Here is a 20,613-nt window from a genome sequence, read left to right as displayed (position 1 = left end):
CTATCGGGGGATTTTAGGATTTAGGGTTTAAACCCGCTGCGCATTACTATTATCCCACATTTTTGTAGTTGTTTCTGCTTATTCCTGTCTGTCCCATGTTTTGATGGATTCCTTTTCAAATTTTTGCGATGGTACTCTATGGCTTGCGTTGCGTATGCACGTCTTGGAGAGCTCAGTGAGCTGATTGAAACGAGAGTAGAAGCATAGCAGTGCTGGTAATGTAAGTCGGATTTGGCACTTGATGGGTAATGTAAGTCGGATTTGGCACTTGATGGTTTGTGCTGAGTTTCATGCGCAAAGATGTGTTAATGAAATTCCTGGCCCATGTGTAGCTTATTTGAGTTGGGGTTATGGAGTAATGGAACCCCGCGCCATTAAGTTCAGACTGTACAGGCTCGTTTTTTTATAGACTTGAAAGGAGTATTTGACAGTGTCGTAATCTCTTGTTCGCTTAATTTCATCAATCTGGGACCAAGTACGCTTATTTCATCAGTTAATCTTTTCACCATGTTCTTGTTCTGTGTTATTTCTTGAAAAGGTCCTCCAAGGCTATTTGTAGCATAGCATGTTCGATTCATAGGTCTTCACTTGCATCTCTTACAGTTGACTTGAAAATCATTCACGTCATCACTTTTGGGCAATTCTCTCTCCAGTTCTGGATTTCGTCGGTCCTTCAATCGCTCTCCACTTAACTTCCCTAGCAATCAGCTGCGAGTTCCTTTGTCTCTCCGTGTGCTGCTCCTGTGCTGAATGGTACGTTCTATTTTGGGTTGTTGGAGTTGTTTTTCCTTCTGAGTTTGTACTTTGCTTACTATGTACGTGTAACGTCGTTCCTTTGGGAGAGGACTGCAAGTAGAGATGCGGGTTGTTTTGAAAATTAGGCTCATTGTGCAGTCCTAATCTAGGTCGGTGATTAATTTTATTAAGGATTCCGTGACGGCGTCAAACACGCTGAATTTTGTGTTTCTGTTGTGCCTCTCGTAAGATCTCTGCAATACAGTAGCATTAATTCTCCCTCTAAACCCTAATTGTATCTTCTGTGATTGGAAGGTAGAGTTACCCCTTCCTTCTTTTCAGTTGGTTCAATTCCACTTAATCTCTAAAATTTGTCACATTAGGCCTATGATTCTTGTCGTTAGAATGCATGTGTTAATTCGAGGTCTTTGCTGTGCTTGTTTTTTCAGTGCTTAGGTTTGATTAATGTGCCTTATCTTAAGTCTCTCTTCAGCTCTTAGAGCAGTCAATGTGTTTTCAGTTTTCACCACTGCTACTTTACTCCGCTCGACAGCATTGGTGCCTTCCATGTATACTTCTATTCGGTACTGCACTTCTCTCCCCTTGTGCCACTGCTGAGTGCGCCAAAATTTGATCATCCTCAAGCTTTCTGTGAGATTTCCAATGGAACAGATGATGTCTTGATCCTCTTTCTGTTTCACACTCAGGATTTGTTTGAGTTTTCTGAGAAAGTGTATATGAGTGAATTGTTAAATTGTTAATCAATTCATTCTTCTTTTTTCAATAAATTTCAAAACAAACATACTTGGGTTTATTTGGAGATTTTTGACATGGTTGATATACAATTCCCGAAATTGACTTGCTAACCTTTTATGCACTGTAATAGTCAAAATATTAAACTTTAGTGTAGCATATTCAAGATTCAAAATAAGTATGAACCTTGTACTTGACTTGAATTTCAAAAACATGGTTCAGTTCTTTTTTTAAAGTGATGAATTATATTCTTTTGTAGTACAAATGTATGATATGATTCTAATCTACATAATTTCAATAAATAGGATAATTTTTTTTTAGATTCTAAAATTATAATATTAAAATGAATAAGAGTCATATGAATATGTTTGTTTGTTATGCTGTACATGAGTTAAATATATGTATTCATTAATCAAATATATATCACTGTGATAATCATAATCTACATATCTTATCAATTGCGATCAAAATAATTTTAATTAGAATTCTTTTTAATTACATTTATATTAGAATATATCCTTTTAACATATTATTTTTATGGTATCAAAACATATATTTTTTTTTGTTGATTTGTACATACATTTCAACTTGAAAACATTTTAGTAATGGTACCTGTTCAGTAACACAAAGAAGACATAGTACATAATGAAATTGTTCATGTAAAATACTGTAATTTGAAGCCAGTTACCGAAATTTTTATTGCATGATTATATAAATAATTACGAATTGTAATAATTTTTATTGCATATTTCAAACTTCCCAAGCATACTTTTTAGTAGAACAAAAATGAAACATTTTGTGTATAATTTTGGATCATGCTTGTATTTCTTGAGAAGCAATTGTGGAGTAACTTTAGTGTAAAAATTGTGGAATTGTAAACAAAAAAAATTAATGAAAAATCTCCAGTACAAATTACCATTATAATTGTTATTTTTTACAAAGCTTCATGTGAAATTTTGTGTCAAGTCGCCAAATAATACTTTGGAATACAAAGCCACATAAGTGATAGGAGTCATGAAAAGCCATATGATTCCTTATGAACTATCAAAACTAGTGGTACTTGAATAATCTGAACATTTTTAATTCCTAAATGTGCTGTTTATTGTGAAGTCCTGTGCTAGTTTAAACAAAGCTTAGCAATCAAGTCCTAAATGCTAATAAGTCATCCATATTTGTCAGGCTCAAAGAAAATGGATAGCTTCGATGATTCCAATCTTGACTGAAAAACATTCAAGCTCTGTTCAGAAACATGAAAGTAACTTTGACATGCAACAGTAAGAATAATCCGAGATTGTGCGTAAGTATCGATAGGCATTGCATATCCAGAAATCATCAATTTAAAAAAAAAAATAAAAAAAATAAAAGGGAACTTGTACAGAGGGGAAACACAAGGTCGTTTTAATCTTATGCTTCCCGAGTGTGACCAAATAATGTGTACTATAGATCGAGATTCTCTAGTTTCATCCGTGATGCGTTATTTTGAATCAGCTCTTTTCGAGGCTCCACCTACAAAGGACAGTCCATCATCTTGATGAGAAAAGGAGGATAATGCTTCAGACGCTAGTAGTGAAGAACGATACAAGCTCAAGCTGTCATGTCGTCAAGTATTAAATTAACACAGCTAAGCTTCAAAGCAGTGGAGCGTAATGAAATAAAGACTGAGAACTCTCGGTACCTTATCTCCCATGAGAGTAGAAAACATCATGCTAGCTTCAGCAGCATCCTCTAATGTTAGAAGCTTCAACATACGTTGCGTAGGATCCAGAGTGGTTTCCCACAATTGTTGTGGCATCATCTCTCCTAACCCTGGGGCACTCATAACCAAGACATTGTGAACATATTTATTCAGGTGAAGTTGCAGAAAAATCTCCATTCACATTCTATTAAACAAGCTTGTAAATAGGGCAACAAACCTTTAAATCGTTGAATGTTATATGACGCATTGCTAGGAAAAGTTTTCAACAAGTTCTTCAAATCAGCCTCGTTAAAACAATAATGGGCTTGTTTCCCTCTTTCCACCTGCAAAGAACAAGACCAGTATCAGCATTACACGTGAAGCAGGTTTGTCTATGCTGCCTTGAAGAGGAAGCAGCAGTTCTGATGGTCCTGGTGCAGATCTATGGCGCTCATGAATGAATTGCTGTAAAGTGAAGTTCTGGCCTAAAATCTTCACCCAAGTAATAAGATTTCCAAAAGTTGATTCAAATCTTCCAGCGACATGAGCTTAAAAGAAACCAAAGACTAACAGAGATATTGCATATTGTGATGATGAGTGCACATGGTCCTGATAAAGTACCTAATATACACTAAAATGAAGGTTGTAGGTAGAAAGTACCTTGTAAAGTGGTGGTACTCCAACATAGATACATCCAGACTCGAAAAGAGCTCTCTGTACGAAAAGCATAACCAAACAATTCATAAAATGAAGAAAACATCCTGGAGGTGGTAAACATATCCACATGGTTCTTTGTCCCAACTGTAATTATGCAATCAACCTGCCATATTCGAAGCATCTCCAGAACAGGATCAGAACATTCCAAAAGATATAAGGTTTTTGAAAGAAAAATCCCGATTACCTGGTATCTGAAGAAGAATGTTAGAAGTAAGGTGCGGATATGAGCACCATCCACGTCCGCATCCGTCAAAATAATTATCTTATGATACCGCAACAAATCCTTGCTAAACTCCTCACCCTGTACACAATACGCAAATGATTATATATTTTTGGCAGCTTCTATGATGCACAATTATAGCAAATGGATTATCCAAGCTTTTCTTTGTCTGCTATTTGCTGAAAAGGGATCAAATATACATACCTTCACACCAAGTCCTAATGCCAGAATCAAATTCTGGATCTCCTGATTCTTGTAAATGGCAGCATCATCTTTGCGCTCAATGTTCAAAATTTTTCCTCTTAGTGGTAATATTGCCTGCCGCCCCAAATGCACAATAAGCGGCCGATTAAGGAACATGCACCATACATCGCTGTAAGAACGCTTCATCACATTATTTCTTCCTGAGAGTTGGGTTAAAAAAAAGAACCTACAAGACAATGCAGATTTGTACTGCAGAAAAGCACCTGGTAACGGCGATCGCGACCTTGTTTGGCACTACCTCCAGCAGAATCTCCCTCCACAATAAAAATTTCTGTTGAGTACAAACATCAGACGTACATTATGAAGTATCCTTTTAAATTTGCCAAGTCATCCAAAACCATATTGGTATATTTGTAACAGGACAAACCTCTTAAATCAAACAAAGTGAAGAAAATCTAAAGAAAGGGAACAAGAAAGCACCAGAATTCTTGGGATCTGTGCAGGAACAATCAGAAAGTTTTCCTGGAAGCATGGACGACTTAAGAACATTCTTTCGTCTAACTAGCTCCCTGGCTTTCTTTGCAGCCATTGCTGCCTGCAAACGAAAAAATAAGAACTGATTAACATTAGCACCTCAGTCGATTTTGCCCACAATTTACAATTGAGTAAGATTTTTCAACCCCAGAGACAATTCACTGCATATCCCAGTTATAGAGTTCTCCGGAATACCCTGAAGGGTAATCAGAAAACCAACCAAAAGGGGGAAAAGCGAGGTGTTATATTAATCAAGAATTTAAAGTTTTAAAACAAAATAAGCCTACTCAATGACCCGCACAAAAGTGCTTGCAAGTCGAAGATTAAAAAGGTCGTTCCCGTACCCTGAAGGCCTGAAGAGCCTTGGACAGTATAGCCTCGAGAGTGTTAGGATGCTGTTCCAAGTACTCTGTCACCAGCTCCTGGACTGCTTGGTCAACAAGTCGTCTTACTTCTGGATTTCCTAGTCGTGTCTGTCCCCAACCACGCAGACATTATCCATTAACAGTAAAAAATAAAATCCAACTTGTCAATTTCCAGTCATTGACTGCTACATTTCTGTAAAACACAACACCTCGTTGGACCCACTCCAACATAGAGGAAACTTAACCTCAATATACTCTAAACAGTAACGAGACTTTAATAGACGACCTTCTCTCAAGAAAATAGACTGGCTTTCAAGTTGAGCCTTTTGTAATTTTCACTGGAGTGCATATGATCTATGTAGTCCTCAGTATACTATGCTTCAACATTTCTGAGCTAAGTATACTCTGTTAATATGTAAGTGATGCAAAAAATGTGTAAGAAGGCATCACCATAATTCTTATCCATGACTGGCATGAGTACCTTAGTTTGTCCCTCAAACTCTGGATTAGGAACCTTCACTGAAACAACACAAGTCAGACCTTCCCTAGCGTGGTCTCCTGATAAATTTTCATCCTTCTCCTGAAGTACCCACAAAATCATCCAGCTTAGTACAACCTCTTTCAGATGGCTTCAATAACCTTTTCATAAAAACCAAACTGTTTCCTATGCTTACTATTGCTGGCTGCTCAATGCCATCTGACATAGCCAGCAGAAAGCATTTGCAGATATCAGAAATTTGTGAGATCCCAGATATTCAACAACAGAAGGCAATCTAGGAACTGACATACCTTCAATATTTTTGCTTTTCTACCAAGAGTATTAAGGGTACGAGTAACAGCAGCCTTTATTCCATCCAGGTGAGTACCACCGTCAGAGGTGCGAATGCTATTAGCATATCCAATGATGGTGTCGGTATATGAATCAGCACACCTGGCCCAACGAAACACAAGGATGATTGATCTTTAAGCCTGGATCATACAAGCTCATTCCCTTTCAATCACCGTCCAACACTTAATACCTGCCTTCATAGCCTTCAGTGCATTTTATGAAAAGGTTGGAATGAAGCAATGCAGCCTAGTTAACCTACTAAGAGTTCAAAACTGTGTCCAGATGTAAATGTAGGAGAGCAATGGTCTACTTATCTTGATCGCTAATCGGACACTAAATACCAATATCGCCTAAGACATTTTTTCATTAAGCAACATCTAAAGTATTCAGAACTGAAGTACAATGGAAGAGACTGACCATTGCAACGATACATCAATTATAATGCCCTCTTTCTTCCTGTGAATTGATATCGGTTCATGCAAACGCTCCTGTAAATAGTCACGAATTTCACAGTGAGTCCTCAATCCTAACATTAAATTGAAGTGAATAAATCTGATGTAAAGACATATTATGAAAATTCAGGTTCGTTACAACTGTAGCGCAGCTTCATAATTGTAGATCCATGAGAGACTTATTTTTGCAGCATACAGAAACTCGTGAAAAATGGGTCGTCCATGAAACGGTACCTTATCATTGTTAAGCCACAGCACATACTCAGAAAGACCTCCAGAAAAGTGATATGTGTTAGAGCGAATTTTCTCTGGATTTGCATGGTCTTGTTTCAAGTAAATAGTAACCTGCGTTAAACAGCCACACATCTTAAACTTAATCTCACCTCACATGCTTACACAGCAAGCTCCAAAGAAAACTTGTTCCACCTACATTGCATGTTAATGAGACGAAGTACTTGTAAAACGTGAACATTACCTGGGGATTTAGAAATGCAAGTTCGCGGGTACGTCCTGAAATGGTGCTGTAATCGAATTCAGTTGTCGAGGTGAACACTGCTTTGAACATTTATAACGCCGAGGTTAGAACACTAAGAAACGACCTTGAATAACCTATCTAACTCGCCTTGGCAGTTGCAAAACAACATTTTAAAAGCAACTAGACAACACAACCCGCAATTGAAAATTGTCAAGGTCCAGAGAAGGTTCTCTACGCTGCATGATCGAAGTTTAGTTTGAACAATAAACAAATTTCGTGCTTACAAGTCCGCAATTTTGACAATATGAATCTCGGCTTGAATGAGATAAAGATCGGCTATAAACCTTTAAGTCAACAACACAGTTCTTACAGAGGAAAAGAATAAGAAAATGATAGGCTGTGATTTTGCGTTTGATTATAAAAATTTGACAGATCGAATTAACAATTATATCCTGTAAATAAATAAATAAATAAAAATAAAGCTATCAGCATTCACTTGCCTTGCTTGTCCGGAAGGAATTTCACAAGCGTGCCTGTACGTCCTTTCTGGTCCCTCGGAAGCCGAGAGCCGCTGAGATGTGACACAGATTTACCAAATTCAAAAGACTGCTTGTATTCGTGGCCATTGCGCCACACTGTTACGTCTACTCTCTGTCATCAGAAAGCGTGGTGGCTATTTAGTGCTCAACCAGACAATGATGTTGATTAGTATCCGAAACAAATATGGGGCGTCACATTAGCTTTTGCCTGAGAACATAAACCTCTGTGAGTCCAACTATGTCCAAGTCTATTTTTGAAGAACGGTGGGAATACCTCGGAAAGAGCATTCACGACTGAGATGCCGACACCGTGCAACCCACCAGAGACGCTGTAGCCGCTGTTGTCCCCTCCAAACTTACCGCCTGCATGTAAAACCTGTGTCAAACAGATCAATTCGAGTTTGATTAAGTTATATGAGCTAATGGCCAAGTAAACAAAAATTCATGGTACTTGAGCTTCCTTTACAATCTTGAAAAGTGGAGATGAAACAGTGATACACATATCAGCCTCTTCCAACTATCTCTCAACGACTGATGTACTCTTTTAGCAAAAGTAAAAGAAAAAGAAAAGGACTTAATCTAATAAACGCACGTGCCCAACATGTACGAGGATGGAAGGATCACACTTTACCGTAAGAACAGTCTCTAGCGCGGACTTTCCTGTTACCGGGTGCACATCCGTAGGAATCTGCAAAACAATAAATCCACGACTCAAAACACATAATTCACGAAGCAGAGACGAGATTTTTCACATGTACATGTGTGACAACTTATTGTTTGTGATATGCTCAAACAATTGTAGCGACTCGGGACTTACCCCACGTCCATTGTCTGAAATACTGACAGAACCATCAGTATGCATTACTATGTCCACCGTAGAAGCGAATCCTGCTTGCGCCTCATCAATTGCGTTATCAAGAACTTCATAAACCTGCACAAAATAGACACTGGAATACTATGAGCTTAAGACCAGTATGGTGAAGAGGCTCTGTCTAGTCGTTACTCAAGAAATCCTCTAAATGCTGTCACAAACGGAACGTTGCCTAAATTCTCCTTAGATAATTGACATCGATTCTGCTTGCGAATTCCCAACAAAAAACTGAAACGAGTGACACCGACCAGATGATGGAGACCCTTCGCTCCTGTGCTGCCAATGTACATTCCCGGACGCTTACGAACTGCCTCCAATCCCTCAAGAACCTGCATGGAACCCAATCATCGACGCTTCACTCAGCGACTATGCTTCGTTGGATTAGGTGGCATTCAGCAGGGGAAAGGAACTCCAATTTAATTCTTTCGCACCCGAATAGGCTGATATTTAGACAAGAACCTGGATTTGGCCTGCATCATAGGCTTTGACATCTGAAGCAAGGGCATCACTGGCGACTTTACATGTAGATATTCCTCGCTTCTGCCTTCGTCTGTGCACCTGTATGTCCCTATCAATACCATGGAAACTCCTGTTCCTACCCATCACAATAGTAAATCCTTTGGTTAATCCAGAAACCCTCTCGCTCGATTCCACCCAAAATTCCCAATTACCAGCTTAATCCAACTTAATCCTTTCTTTAAGATTGAGCTACATTCCAAAGAAATTGAAGAATTATACACACCGCACTTATTGCGTCGACGATTGACAACCGAATCTGCTACTACCCAACAAATGGGAAGACACACAAAAAAAATTCAAGTTAAAATCAGAGGCCTAATGATTGTGCTAAGAACCTACCGGCCTGAGACTGAGGTGCGAAAGACCGGTCTCGGAACTTGACGCTGGAAATGTCTCAAAGGATGATGGTAAGATTTTAACGAAGCACAGAAAACTAATTTCGACGATGTATGTGAGTGAGAGGAGGAGCGGACAGAACGAAGGAGCGTGGGCAAAGAGGGAGAGGAGGATGAACCGCAAGGGTGAAGTAGAGTTTTGGGTGAAGAGTAGCACGAAGAGGAAGAAATCAGCGAGGCAGCCATACTACCACCCTTCCTCTAAGCAAAAACTGAATACAAATAAAAATCCTTCAGATAATCCTTCTCCTTCACTGCCTAAATCTGTAATCTACAACCCCATCCATGAAAACCCAACTGCAAAAAGACACTATCTCACTATCCTGGCACGCAAGCGATGGCTTCAATCCACACTTCGTGCAAAACTTCCTCCACACCGAATTACATTAGCCTTATCTACTCCAATCCAGTTTCGTCGTCACACCCACCCACTCCCCCACACCTCTTCACCAGCTTCTGCCTGCAAATCGGCGCAAAACATTCAGTTGCAACACACAACGAGCTTCTTTGTTGGTGATGCAATTTTACAAGTCATGAACAATAAACTGTCCGAGGATTTTGCGAACAATTGTAGGGTTTATGGAAAAATGAACGATTGCTGGAGAGTAAGTTGGGTTTAGCGGGGGCAGCAGAACATCTATCTTTCTGCCCCATCTCCTGCTGCCCACCTCTGTTTTTCTGCTGGAAATATTGTCCTTCGAAAGAGTTTGATCCATGAAAGGCACGTGCAAAGAACGAGTCAAAAAACCACACGTGGAAAGAAACAGTCCAACTTGGCCGCTCCGCCGAATTGCCCTTCTCCACATCTTTGGGCGAGAATCATCTTTGGGCAGGCACTGCTTAGATCATCGAAGTATTGTCCTCACTTCAAGAATCTGTGTTTGCCTAGATTGCTTGTCTCTCTCCTTCGAAGTATTCCGCCTTTTTCCTGAGTTGCTACTTTGGAGGCGTTTTTTTCTTTGTTCGCAAGGAATCGTTAGATTATAGCCGCGAAAATGACGGATAGGCATGCTGGAAGTGGGTTGTCGAGTGGGTGGAGGTGGATTGGTTTTGATTGAGGAAATTGTTTTATAGAAAAGTGGGTTGGGATCCAGCGCGGTGTTACTTTATCCTCATGGAAGGGATACAAGTGTTGAGGGTAGAGTGGGGCGAGAAGAATTTTTGATGCCACGATGACGTCGGGCCCTGAATCTTTACTGTAACCGTTGGGAGCTGGGGCAGAAGAAACGGCTATGGCGGACACCTTCCCGGCCTCGCACGGGGACATGTCCAGGCAAAGTAACAGCCATGACAACAACAGGGACGTTCCAAAACCAAGTAGTAGCAACAACAACAACAACAACAACAACAACAGTCATGGCGAGTTTGACTCAATCGGACGCCACGGATTCATGGACGCTCGGAATTCTCACCAGCAAAATTCGTCTCGCAAACGAAATAACCGACCGACCTTTTGGCAGCGAGGACCAATCGCACCCTCCATGTCTTGGCGCGATCAGAGCCGGCTTGCTGAGATGGGAAGCCGTAACAGCTATGACATCCCAGGTTGGAAACTTTTCAAATTGCTTGTTTACAAGCTCGGCATCAATTTATGCCGTTGAGCCGCACTGTGGATGGTGAGGATTGTGTTGACTTGTGCTCCCGCTGCATGTCAAGCGTACGGGATTTGTGAAAGATTTCTCCTATACTAAAGATTGTGCAGAATATCTTAGCCTTTCCGTTACATGGGTTACCTAGATCCTATGTAGACGGACTATGTTGCAGTTGTTGTCGATTATATCGAAGGGCTCAAGCGTTCTACAATTCTTACAAATATTCCTGGTTACTAGAAATTTCTCCGATTCCTTGGTTTCTGTGTTAGTTCTTGATCAAATTGTTGTTGAATAGTCCGACCGCAGAGTTTAGAAGTGCGAGGCATCGAAGAGTGACATTAATTTTCCTTCACAAGAATTGTGTTGTAATCGATTCAATTGCTGCCTTGGGCTTGCAGATGACGTGCATGGTGATGCAGCTGGCCGACGACCTCAATCAACTGGTACCCAGCCAAACGCAGAACCGCATTGGGAGAAGGGAGGCAAATGGAGATCACGTAGTAATAAGAGTGTCCCACCTGTGCGGGCATTAGCTGCTTATTCTGACGTCGGTGTTCAGGATGAGGGTAACTTGGTTACTTCCATAGTTGGCACTTGTCAAGACATGTGTCCAGGTGAGATTTCCACTGGTTTTCGCCAGACTTTCGAAGTCTAAGCTTGTCTGCTTCCAACACATCCATGTGACCTTTGTGATTGTTAAACTGACAGTTCGCGAGCGAGAACAGCGTCAAAGGCTTAGGGATCTGGCCATCTTTGAGCGTATTAATGGGAAAACAGATGAGACATCTGCAACGCTTGCTGTTAAGAGGGTATTGACCTAAAAAGAATTGTATTTTGATTGCATGAACTTGAAGCAACTTTGTTTAGTGCTTGTTCATATATAGACAGAACACATTGGCAATGATTTTTCTGAAACTAAGCGAAGCTGGGTCACAGTTTTGCAGGACTATAGCTGTTGCTGAATTGCAACCTTCGGATGTTCGACCGCAGCATGTGTTATGGGAAACGTTGCAGTACTTATTGGAAATGACAGACCGTCGTGACTGCACCTTCGAATCTGTCCATGCCTTTCTTTTTGATCGGACCCGTGCAGTTCGACAAGAATTAAGCATGCAATGCATTGCCAACAGCCAGGCCATTACGATGATTGAGGAAATTGTGAGTGTTGTGCTTGGTACAGTTCAAACTTCATAATTGTTCTTTTTAGTGGCTTAGCATACTCATCGCTGGCATGCATGCTTGCTTCGCTGGACTAGGAGGATTAGTGCCGCTAGCGCAATAAGTAACCCCTAACTTGATGATTTGTATGCAGGTGAGGTTTCACATCATGTCAGAGAGGGAGTTGCAGGAACAAATAGCAGGCCTTAGAAATGATGCAGATTCGCAACTGAATCTCCAGCAGCTCTCCAAATCTTTACTCACACTCCTCAACTTGTATAGTGCCGTTGAAGCTGAAGCAAGCTCTGGATGGGCGCACGAGGCAGAATTTCACGGTTACTACGTGTTGTTGAACTTGGGAGATAGAGGCCATTCCAAGGTTGGTCTTTTTGTGCAGTTCATGCTTGCACATCGATGGTTCGTTCAGGTGTGGAGTTCGCAAGCTAGTAGTCATTACATGCTGAATAGAACTCTTATTGGCTTGCACGATCTGACATGGTGTGATCTGACACGATGTTGCAGGCCGAACCGCTTGCACTGTGGTTCCGCAGGGTGCGATCCCTGGTGCTACAGGCCCCTGCGTTCATGTATTGCCGAAGAGTGCTGAGGTAACATTCAACCTCATTTCAAGGGTTGAGAAGTCTTACAACTATTTCAATAATATTTAGGCACCGAGTATTTTGTTTTATCCTAATTGCAGTTAGTGACTTGAGTCATTGACTTGTTTTTTGACATTCTAGTTGAATGAAAAATCATGAGTATTGAAAACATTGTGAATTATACAGGTGTTACAGGAGCGGTAATTACAAAGGATTCTTTGATTTGGCACAGAAAGCGTCATACCTTCAAGGCTGCTTAATGGAGTTGTACTTTGGAGAGATACGCACGTTAGCTTTAAGGGCCATAAATTGCGGCGGATACAAAACGCACCCCTTCCTGCTGGGGGATATCGCCGAACTTTTACTAATGAAGGAGGATGATACGGAAGAATTTTGCAAGACTCATGGGCTAATAACCTGTCTTGACAAGGGTCAGTTGTATTTGACGGCAAAACAAACAACATTTAGTCCTTCCATCCAGACATTTAGGCATCAATGCTCACTAATTAGTCGAAAGCGAGCTCCGACGTTTTTCCAAGAAATTGTCGGAGTTAGAGATAAGAATTAGGGGTAATTAACCACAGCATTGTTGATTTTGAGGGGAACGCTAGCCTTTGGCCGCATCAAGAATCTGGTCACAATTCTAGCTTTTGTATAGTAATCGAATGAAGGATCTAGGAAAGAGACAAACATATGACATGTGAAACACCATCTGGCACGTGTGCGCTATGAAATTATACTTGAGAAGGGACTTGGATGGAGTACCTGAATAACTAGCTCTAGAATCCTCCTGCAGTCTTCCGGCATGGACTTTCAACCTGCTCCTGAACATGTGGACAATGTCGTCGACCTTGCACTTCCGGAATCAAATCAGTTTCTTACCACATTCAAGACCAAATATAAATGATGCCTTTAAAGTGACTTCACAAGCTGTGGTAGAGACGTAGTCAGTGAAAGCTGCTTCAACGGTATGATGAGAAAGGTTAATTGCGCTCCAGCATGAAAGCGTTCCCAAGCTGAACCAGAACAGGATTAGCAGAGAATTAGCAGCAATGCTTCCATGAGAACCCCAGAAGATTTCTCAACAGGCCACGGAAATGACGTTAGACCTAAAAAATCTGTTTCTGAACAATACAATAACTTCTAGGAAACATTGCTACTTCTCTGCATCACAACTTCACATTCCTATCTGCGCTGTGCAAAACCTTTGTCAAATAAGCCACCCCATGCTCCCCTTCACTGTCTTAATTCACGTATCAAGTAAGATGAAAAATCTGCGAGGATCAAGTCCATCGTATGAAATGAACAGCGTCGGCCTTTTAATGCAGAGCTACGGACAGCTTGGCCTGAAGACCTGATAATATACCTCATCAGGCTATAACTAGAGTTGCATACCGTGGAGAAGCCTGCAGAATCTGCAAACACTCACTAAAAACTGCGAACTGCAATGGCGTGCTAGCAAAACTTACGATTGCCCACGCAGAAACTGGATTTATCTCCCGATTCGTGTACTCTATTTTGATGAAAAGATTGGGTACAAGATAAAAGTCACCTGTCAGGATGGTGTTAGTAGGGCTCAAGTACAGCAGCTCCACCACTGTAACAGTGTTCCCGTTGCCGATGAGAATGAACACCAACAGGATCCATCAGAAACAATTCCAACGTACTCTCCGGCGCACTGTGCACCACAATTCCACCTCCTGGAGCAGCGACCCCCTCCCCCTACATTCACAAAAACACCACAAAGTACTTCGTCAAATTTCTGCCCCCTCGTCCACTCATCCTCCGCCCCAATCCTAATTAACTCACCTGCGCAAAAACAGACATGACAACCCTACACACCAACAAATTAAACAATTGTCCAATTGAAGTCGGAAAGACTTCACAAAAACGAACCCCTCAAAACTTGAAGAACCCCACAAAATTGGACAACCACATACACCCACTTGGGTTAGAGTGACAATGCGGAGCCACCGAGTGCGATCCAGATCCCATCGTACCTCTACCGAATCCGCACAATTCTCCTAACCTCCTTCATCAGCATTCCTCTGCAACATAAAAACTTAAATTAACGATTACAGTGGAGAGCTCAGAAAACCTGGAGTTTCTGCATCCAGCAAGAAGAAGAAAACAGAAATTGTGTGAAGAGCAGCAGCAATGCATGTGATTCACAATCACTTCAGGGAACAGCAACAGCCATCACGCACGATGGTTGCAGCAGATGATGTGTGCTTCGGTGGAGAGCTGCAACAAAGTACACACGGACATGGCAAATTGTGGGTCCAGGGCAACAATCCTCTTTATGGGTCCCACAATGCGTTGTTGCCTTGAACAACAACATACAACAACAAACAACATCACTCCATTATTGTTTGTTGATTTGTTTAATCTCAATTACAGATATCACTTCATAGTTTAAGATAAGTGTTAAAGAGCTGTATATATGACCACACATTAAACTTCAAACTCTTGGTGAAACTCACCAGTCCTGTCATGTTGATACAAGCAAACTGCATGCTGGATCCAATAATCAAATGTGTCAGAGAAATAACTCGTTTATGCTACACTTGATGCAAAATGAGAAAGTCTCGTCACAATTAGCTCATATCACGTTCTAAAGTGGGTGATTTTTTTTGTACCATGGCCTTGCAATTAAAGAGAAATCTGAAGAGTTTGACATCAGGGTCTTAGTTCAACATCAAACACAAAGCACGGTCACTTTGACCTCTCACTACAATACAATCTACATCAGCGAGTCCCATTCACAAACCAATCCAAAACCAATAAATACATCAAAAACATAAAATGAAAATGAAAAAACTAGAATCATCTTCGTCCCAAGATCAATAAAACAAATAAGTAAAAAAATAAACCCAGTCTAGAACACAACTTTCTCTACACTAAATTGCGAACAATTGCTCTCTTATCAACGGAGCCCACAGTACCAACCAAAGGGCTCCCCACCCCCGTGACAAAAAGCTTGGGTCCCCGACCCCCCATTTGTCCACGCAGGCATCAGATTCGACGGTCCAGCTCAGCAAGAAAAAGGACCCAATCCGTGGTCCCGAACACATGCCGCATGCCACGTAGGTCCTTTTCTTTATCCCGCAATCGCTGCCTTCATATGAGACCCCTCCAGGTGGCACGCCACCAGGCTCCCGCCAAGTCAGCAAACTAGTCCATAAAAACTGCGGCGCTTCGCACTCCCCTAGTCACCGTTCAATTCCTCCTCCTCCTCAATCGCTATTCTACTATCTTCGGCGTGATTTTGTATCAGTTTTGCAGAGCCATTTTGCAGAGTCACGAGCTGAAGCAGCAGCAGCAGAAGTATTCTCTCGAAGGAGAAGGTTATCAGGTTCCACATTATCTCGAAGTTTAGTTTTTTCTTCTTAGCTTCGCAATGGCGTCGTCCACCGCAATGGTTTCCAGCTGCAATGCTGCTGCTGCTGCTGCTGCTGCTTTGGTGACATCAACGCCAGCGATGGAATGCCGGTCTGCTAGCAGTGCTGCATTCGGGAGCGTGCGATTCGCACCCATGGTGTCCAGGTCCGCAGCTGTTAAGGTTAATGCTGTTGTGCGTGCCAGTGCTTCTGAGGTAATCGATCGTTGTAGCTCTGCTGCTTTGGTTGTTGTTGGTGGTGGTGGTCTTCGAGGAATGGAGGTGTGGTTGCTGCTGCTGTTGTTTTTTTTATTGTTATTGTGATGAGGACCATGCGTAGTCTCTTGTTGTCGAATTGGAGCGGTTATAAAAGCTTTTTGTTATTGGGTCGAGTGGCCGTTGGATTCTCCCTCAGAAGTCTACGCAGTGGCATATCTTCTGTTGTGTGTGTTTACCGTTGATGGGTAGTGTGCATATAGCATGCGGAGGATGTGTGAGTGTCCTGAGTGATGGCACTGGTTTTTGCAGGAGCCGAAGGCAGTGAGGCAAGCCATGATTGGCCTTCTGGCCGCAGGAGCGGTACTTGTATCCGGAGTGCCTGCGTTCGCTTTGACCGGTCCGGGTGGTGATGGTGCCTCCACCACCGCCAAGGAGGCCGATGTCCTGCTCAACAAGGCTGACAAGCTCACCAAGAATGATTCCCCCAAGAGGTTCGGAGATGGATTGCAGAACGCCGGGTCGACTGCCAAGCAGTACGTGTTTTGTTTCACTCGTTTAACACTTTACTGTCTACTTCTTTGTGTGGATTTGTTTAGGGAGGGTTACTAGAATATATATATCTATATATATATATATATATATAGAAATAAACATTTTTATTTATTTACCTTGTTTCTGCATCGGAAATAAACGTGGCTGTGAACCAGTGATTGACTCAGCGACTTGGAAAATGCAGAGCCGGTTCCGCTGCCGCATCGAACGTAGAGGATGTTGCCGATGCAGCGGTGAAGAATGCCAGGGACAACTTGAACAAGGCCAAGGCCAACTTTGGCGACCTGATGGGAAAGGGTAACAGCAAAGTGAAGGGTAAGATCAGCGACGCTTCCAGCACTGCTAACCAGGCCTTCCAGTTGGGTGATGCCTCTGATGTGATCAATGAAGCCAAGAGCAATACGACCAATGTTGTGGACGATGCCAAGAGTGCTCTGAGCGGATTGGGAGACAAGCTCACCGGAAGCAACAACCCCGGCAATGTCGCCGCGAATGTGAAGAGCAAGGCCGACGATGCCGTCAGCGATGCCAATACCAACCTCCCCAATGGCTCTCTTCCCGATGTCTCCCTTCCCGAGAAGAAGGCAGGCCAGAAATTCTAGACTTGTGCATAATTCTTTGAATGTAACAGTGTAATTATATTGTCTTAGCGTACTCGAGAGTGGTTGTTTTTGCGGGGTCTTCATACCGCGCTGGAAGGAAACAGTAACTGCTGCTACTCATAATCCTTCATTTGTAAAGCAAGCCTAACTGCAAATTCGGATTTGAGTTATCCATTCGTCGACGCCTCTTTTTCGTGGATATATATGGTTTTGTGGAGTCTGCATGGAAGTGTTGCAGAAGCTGCTCTTATCACTCACTGACAGTGATTTTCACAAGGAACAGTGAAACATCAAAAAACTGCGGCTAGAATGTTGCTTTGTGAAAGATGGCTGCTCGTGCTACAGAATTGATCAGTTTATTACCAACCTGTATGTGTGTTTTTGGATATTATCTTCATTCTTATGAAGTGATTTTCACCATCAAAGCTTGTAAAATGCGTATTACAATATACGTAGAAATAAAATTTTAAACTTTTGAGCGACCTGGTGTCTCTGCTTGAATATTTATTCTAGACTTTGTTTAGCTGCAACAGAAAATGCATTGAAGTCACTGAATGTAATGTTGTGTTCGGAGACGATTTGATAAAACGAAAATGGGTTTGGAACTGTATCTGTAAATTATTTCAATTGAAATTGTTGATGATAGTTTTTGATTATCTTCTAATGATGAATTATTGGAAAAGAAAATTTTCCGGTCCAAGAGCTGCTAAATTATTAAATCAAATTAATACTGCTTTCAAATTCTCCATGTGTTTAACGAGTGAAACAAAACACGTACTGCATTGCAATGCATTCAGGAATGCAATCCAATCCAATCCTATGCAATGCATTTACTGAATTGAAAATTCTCCATGTGTTTAAAATTTTAGCTAGAATAAATGTCAAACTAATTTAATCATGCTGATAAAAAAAATAAAAATAAAAAATAAAAACAAGAAAAAAATGTTATTATACAAAGATATTTTAATTGAATACACATGCTGGTAGTTATAACGATGTAAAATCTAAGTGCAGTTCTATCTGATATTATTGTAAATGAATGAAATTTAACTAATATTTATGAAATCTTCACTGACCTATATTTTCTAAAAAACTATAACTAATACTTGATTCAATACAAAAATTCACATGTACACCATCGGTAGTTTAGAAAAAAAAGAAAAAAGGAAAAAAGAAAAAAAGAAAAGAAGGTTAGAACAAAATTGTCGGGGGACCATCAGAGCAGAATTGTGTGCCTCAAACGATGATACTGAGGAACATTAACCCAAACTGAATTGTTGCGGGAGTAGCGGTTGCACATCCTCACATGAAAACACACACACACATACACTTCTTCTTCTTCTTCTGCCCCTTCACAGAAACCCGTCGTTGTTGTAACATCGCGGCAGTTGATCATTCTTCCACTCTCACACCCTCTTTCTCTTCTGCCCCAATTTGTGCAGAGAATGATGCAATGTTGGAATGATAGCGCACATGAACAACTGACCTGTGAGTGACTTCTCCACATCACAAGTTTGACTCGCACACAACATAGGTCTGGTTCCTTTTTCTATCGTATTGAAGAGTCATTGATATCTCGATTCGACTGCATCGGTGGATGCAGTTCTGATCCTGAACACTCGAACTCAATCCCAGGAACGCCATTCAACGTGATCCAGTACGCAAGGATCACTGCAATTTGAGTTGTCGGTATGTGAAATGCTACTACACCTTCAGGACAGGATCACATCATGGTGTCCAAGGGAGTGGATGGATGTCTCCTAGGATTTGTGTTGCAAGCTTGCAAGGTGGAAAATATACTTATAATTTAATTCACAGTTCGATGCTTTGCTTTGTATTATGCCAGATGCTGCTGCTGAACCAGTGCTGTGAGAGAGAGAGAGAGAGAGAGAGAGAGAGAGAGACCAGTCTTCCTACGAAGGTCGGACAGTCAGTCAGTGAGTCAGTTACCACAGAGTTGTTGTTGGTGTTGTTATTGAACCTAAGCTTCGGAAAGTAGCGAGGGGGGGGGGGGGGGGGGGGATGAAAGTGGACGGCGCCGAGGGGGTGATGCTGAAACAATCGCAGTTTCAAGGCATGAAGAAAGGCACCCACATTCATCTGAAACTGGGCAGCGATAGAATCACATCAGTAGCCATTCCTGCGCTGCTGGTGGGGACTACCATTCTGATGATGCTGCGAGGGGTTTGGAATATGTCCCACGGCACTGGCAAGAAGGATTAATTGGCATTACATTGCATTGCATTGCATTGGATTTGTAATCTGTATCTCTGTGTGTATCTGTGTGTGTGTGTGTGTATTCTCTTCTTCCCCTTTCCCTGTATTGCTTTGCTTTGCTTTGCTTTGCAGTGCTGTTGCAATGCATTCACTGAGCAGAAGTGCTATTGTGAAGGAGAGACTGTCTGTCTGTTTGTGAAATTTTGCTGTTTCTGTTTCCTGTTTAGATATCAGATGCATGCCTTTGAACTCACGACAGTTATCCTATGTTGTGTGTTTTTAATGGAGACATGTGTCTTCAATTCATGGGACAGACTGAAAATTTGTAACATGCGAAACTGATTTTGATTTGATATGGGTTTGTTTTTAAGAACTTTTTTGGAAGAAGTTCATATCTGCTTTTCATCTTTGTTTGTTTGTTTTTGTATTTAACCAATAGGAAGTGTGCGTCAAAATCAGGATGTAAAGTTTTGTAAAGAATATGTTGTAGGCCTCCATACTCAAGAGATAGTGAATATATATAAATAATTAAAAATCCACATTTTCTGATTTAACAATATATAGAAAAAAATCTTAAGCTTTAATTTCACATTTTTTAACACTTCATTTATAAAACACACGTATTTCTCATAATTTTGAAAAGTGATCAAACAAAATGAGATAATATTTTTGCAAAATAAATGAATTTACAAAATAATAATCAAAATAAAACAGTTTGACCTAAGCCAAACCCAGAAGTACAATTAATGTTTAGTTGTTTAATATTGTAACCCATAAGAAAATTTCAAGTAAACATATATCAACTGTTTTGCCATTAATGGACTATTGTCAAAAAATTTAAATTCACATCAATGTACTAGAAATTTAGTTTGCTACATATTAAAAATCTAATGGGTTTTAGAAAAAATTGCTTGATATATTTTTGTACACAAATCAAATGATCTTTTTAAACACACACAAGTTACAAATAATTAGATATTTCTGCTATAAAAGCATAAAAACACCTACTTCA

At 41.0% G+C, this 20,613-nt stretch overlaps 3 protein-coding genes and 3 long non-coding RNA genes across 16 annotated transcripts; 3 read left to right on the top strand and 3 right to left on the bottom strand.

Annotated features, from left to right (window-relative positions):
• Nucleotides 1-2,779: 2,779 nt before the first annotated feature.
• Nucleotides 2,780-9,549, bottom strand: LOC112295971 (DNA gyrase subunit B, chloroplastic/mitochondrial). 6 transcript variants are annotated; one of them, XM_024548028.3, is made up of 21 exons: nt 9,228-9,549; nt 8,829-8,964; nt 8,618-8,698; nt 8,316-8,429; nt 8,130-8,186; nt 7,773-7,874; nt 7,460-7,610; nt 6,960-7,036; nt 6,719-6,829; nt 6,450-6,520; nt 5,993-6,134; nt 5,685-5,783; nt 5,183-5,311; nt 4,785-4,899; nt 4,568-4,635; nt 4,305-4,418; nt 4,065-4,181; nt 3,824-3,877; nt 3,402-3,507; nt 3,164-3,294; nt 2,780-2,994 (listed from the first exon to the last, which is right to left on the bottom strand). In XM_024548028.3, exons 1-21 carry the CDS (start codon nt 9,467-9,469, stop codon nt 2,926-2,928), a joined length of 2,286 nt encoding a protein of 761 aa, XP_024403796.1. In that variant the 5' UTR covers nt 9,470-9,549; the 3' UTR covers nt 2,780-2,925. The 6 variants fall into 6 exon arrangements, with proteins under 6 accessions (XP_024403796.1, XP_024403798.1, XP_090100889.1 ...); XM_024548030.3 differs by having other exon boundaries at nt 8,829-8,958; XM_090244763.1 differs by having other exon boundaries at nt 8,316-8,445; nt 8,829-8,958; nt 9,228-9,449.
• Nucleotides 9,453-10,138, bottom strand: LOC149987346 (uncharacterized). Its single transcript, XR_016498622.1, has 2 exons — nt 9,952-10,138; nt 9,453-9,743 (listed from the first exon to the last, which is right to left on the bottom strand). It is a non-coding gene; the product is annotated as an uncharacterized LOC149987346 (long non-coding RNA).
• A 90-nt stretch (nt 10,139-10,228) lies between these two features.
• Nucleotides 10,229-13,383, top strand: LOC112295972 (SAC3 family protein C). 2 transcript variants are annotated; one of them, XM_090244767.1, is made up of 7 exons: nt 10,229-10,828; nt 11,274-11,489; nt 11,584-11,684; nt 11,812-12,033; nt 12,188-12,412; nt 12,556-12,641; nt 12,819-13,383. In XM_090244767.1, the coding sequence occupies exons 1-7, from the start codon at nt 10,516-10,518 to the stop codon at nt 13,198-13,200; spliced, it is 1,545 nt and encodes a 514-aa protein (XP_090100893.1). In that variant the 5' UTR covers nt 10,229-10,515; the 3' UTR covers nt 13,201-13,383. The 2 variants fall into 2 exon arrangements, with proteins under 2 accessions (XP_090100893.1, XP_090100894.1); XM_090244768.1 differs by having other exon boundaries at nt 10,229-10,899.
• On the bottom strand, nt 11,688-15,517 carry LOC149987345 (uncharacterized). 5 transcript variants are annotated; one of them, XR_016498621.1, is made up of 6 exons: nt 15,116-15,280; nt 14,633-14,958; nt 14,185-14,354; nt 13,398-13,648; nt 12,877-13,049; nt 11,688-12,610 (listed from the first exon to the last, which is right to left on the bottom strand). It is a non-coding gene; the product is annotated as an uncharacterized LOC149987345 (long non-coding RNA). The 5 variants fall into 5 exon arrangements; XR_016498617.1 differs by having other exon boundaries at nt 12,023-12,610; nt 12,877-13,648; nt 14,579-14,680; nt 14,840-14,958; nt 15,116-15,517; XR_016498620.1 differs by having other exon boundaries at nt 12,877-13,648.
• Nucleotides 15,518-15,862: 345 nt separating this feature from the next.
• Nucleotides 15,863-17,566, top strand: LOC112272658 (uncharacterized). Its single transcript, XM_024500638.3, has 3 exons — nt 15,863-16,227; nt 16,540-16,763; nt 16,967-17,566. Exons 1-3 carry the CDS (start codon nt 16,033-16,035, stop codon nt 17,382-17,384), a joined length of 837 nt encoding a protein of 278 aa, XP_024356406.1. The 5' UTR covers nt 15,863-16,032; the 3' UTR covers nt 17,385-17,566.
• A 1,164-nt stretch (nt 17,567-18,730) lies between these two features.
• LOC112272847 (uncharacterized) lies at nt 18,731-19,400 on the top strand. The gene is made up of 3 exons (XR_016498623.1): nt 18,731-18,872; nt 18,988-19,073; nt 19,231-19,400. It is a non-coding gene; the product is annotated as an uncharacterized LOC112272847 (long non-coding RNA).
• Nucleotides 19,401-20,613: the final 1,213 nt, after the last annotated feature.

Source organism: Physcomitrium patens, chromosome 19 (assembly GCF_059467195.1).
Source record: "Physcomitrium patens ecotype Gransden chromosome 19, ASM5946719v1, whole genome shotgun sequence".
Lineage (NCBI taxonomy): Eukaryota > Viridiplantae > Streptophyta > Bryopsida > Funariales > Funariaceae > Physcomitrium > Physcomitrium patens.
The sequence above is the reverse complement of the archived record's forward strand: the minus strand, read 5'-3'. Positions and strand labels throughout refer to the sequence as shown.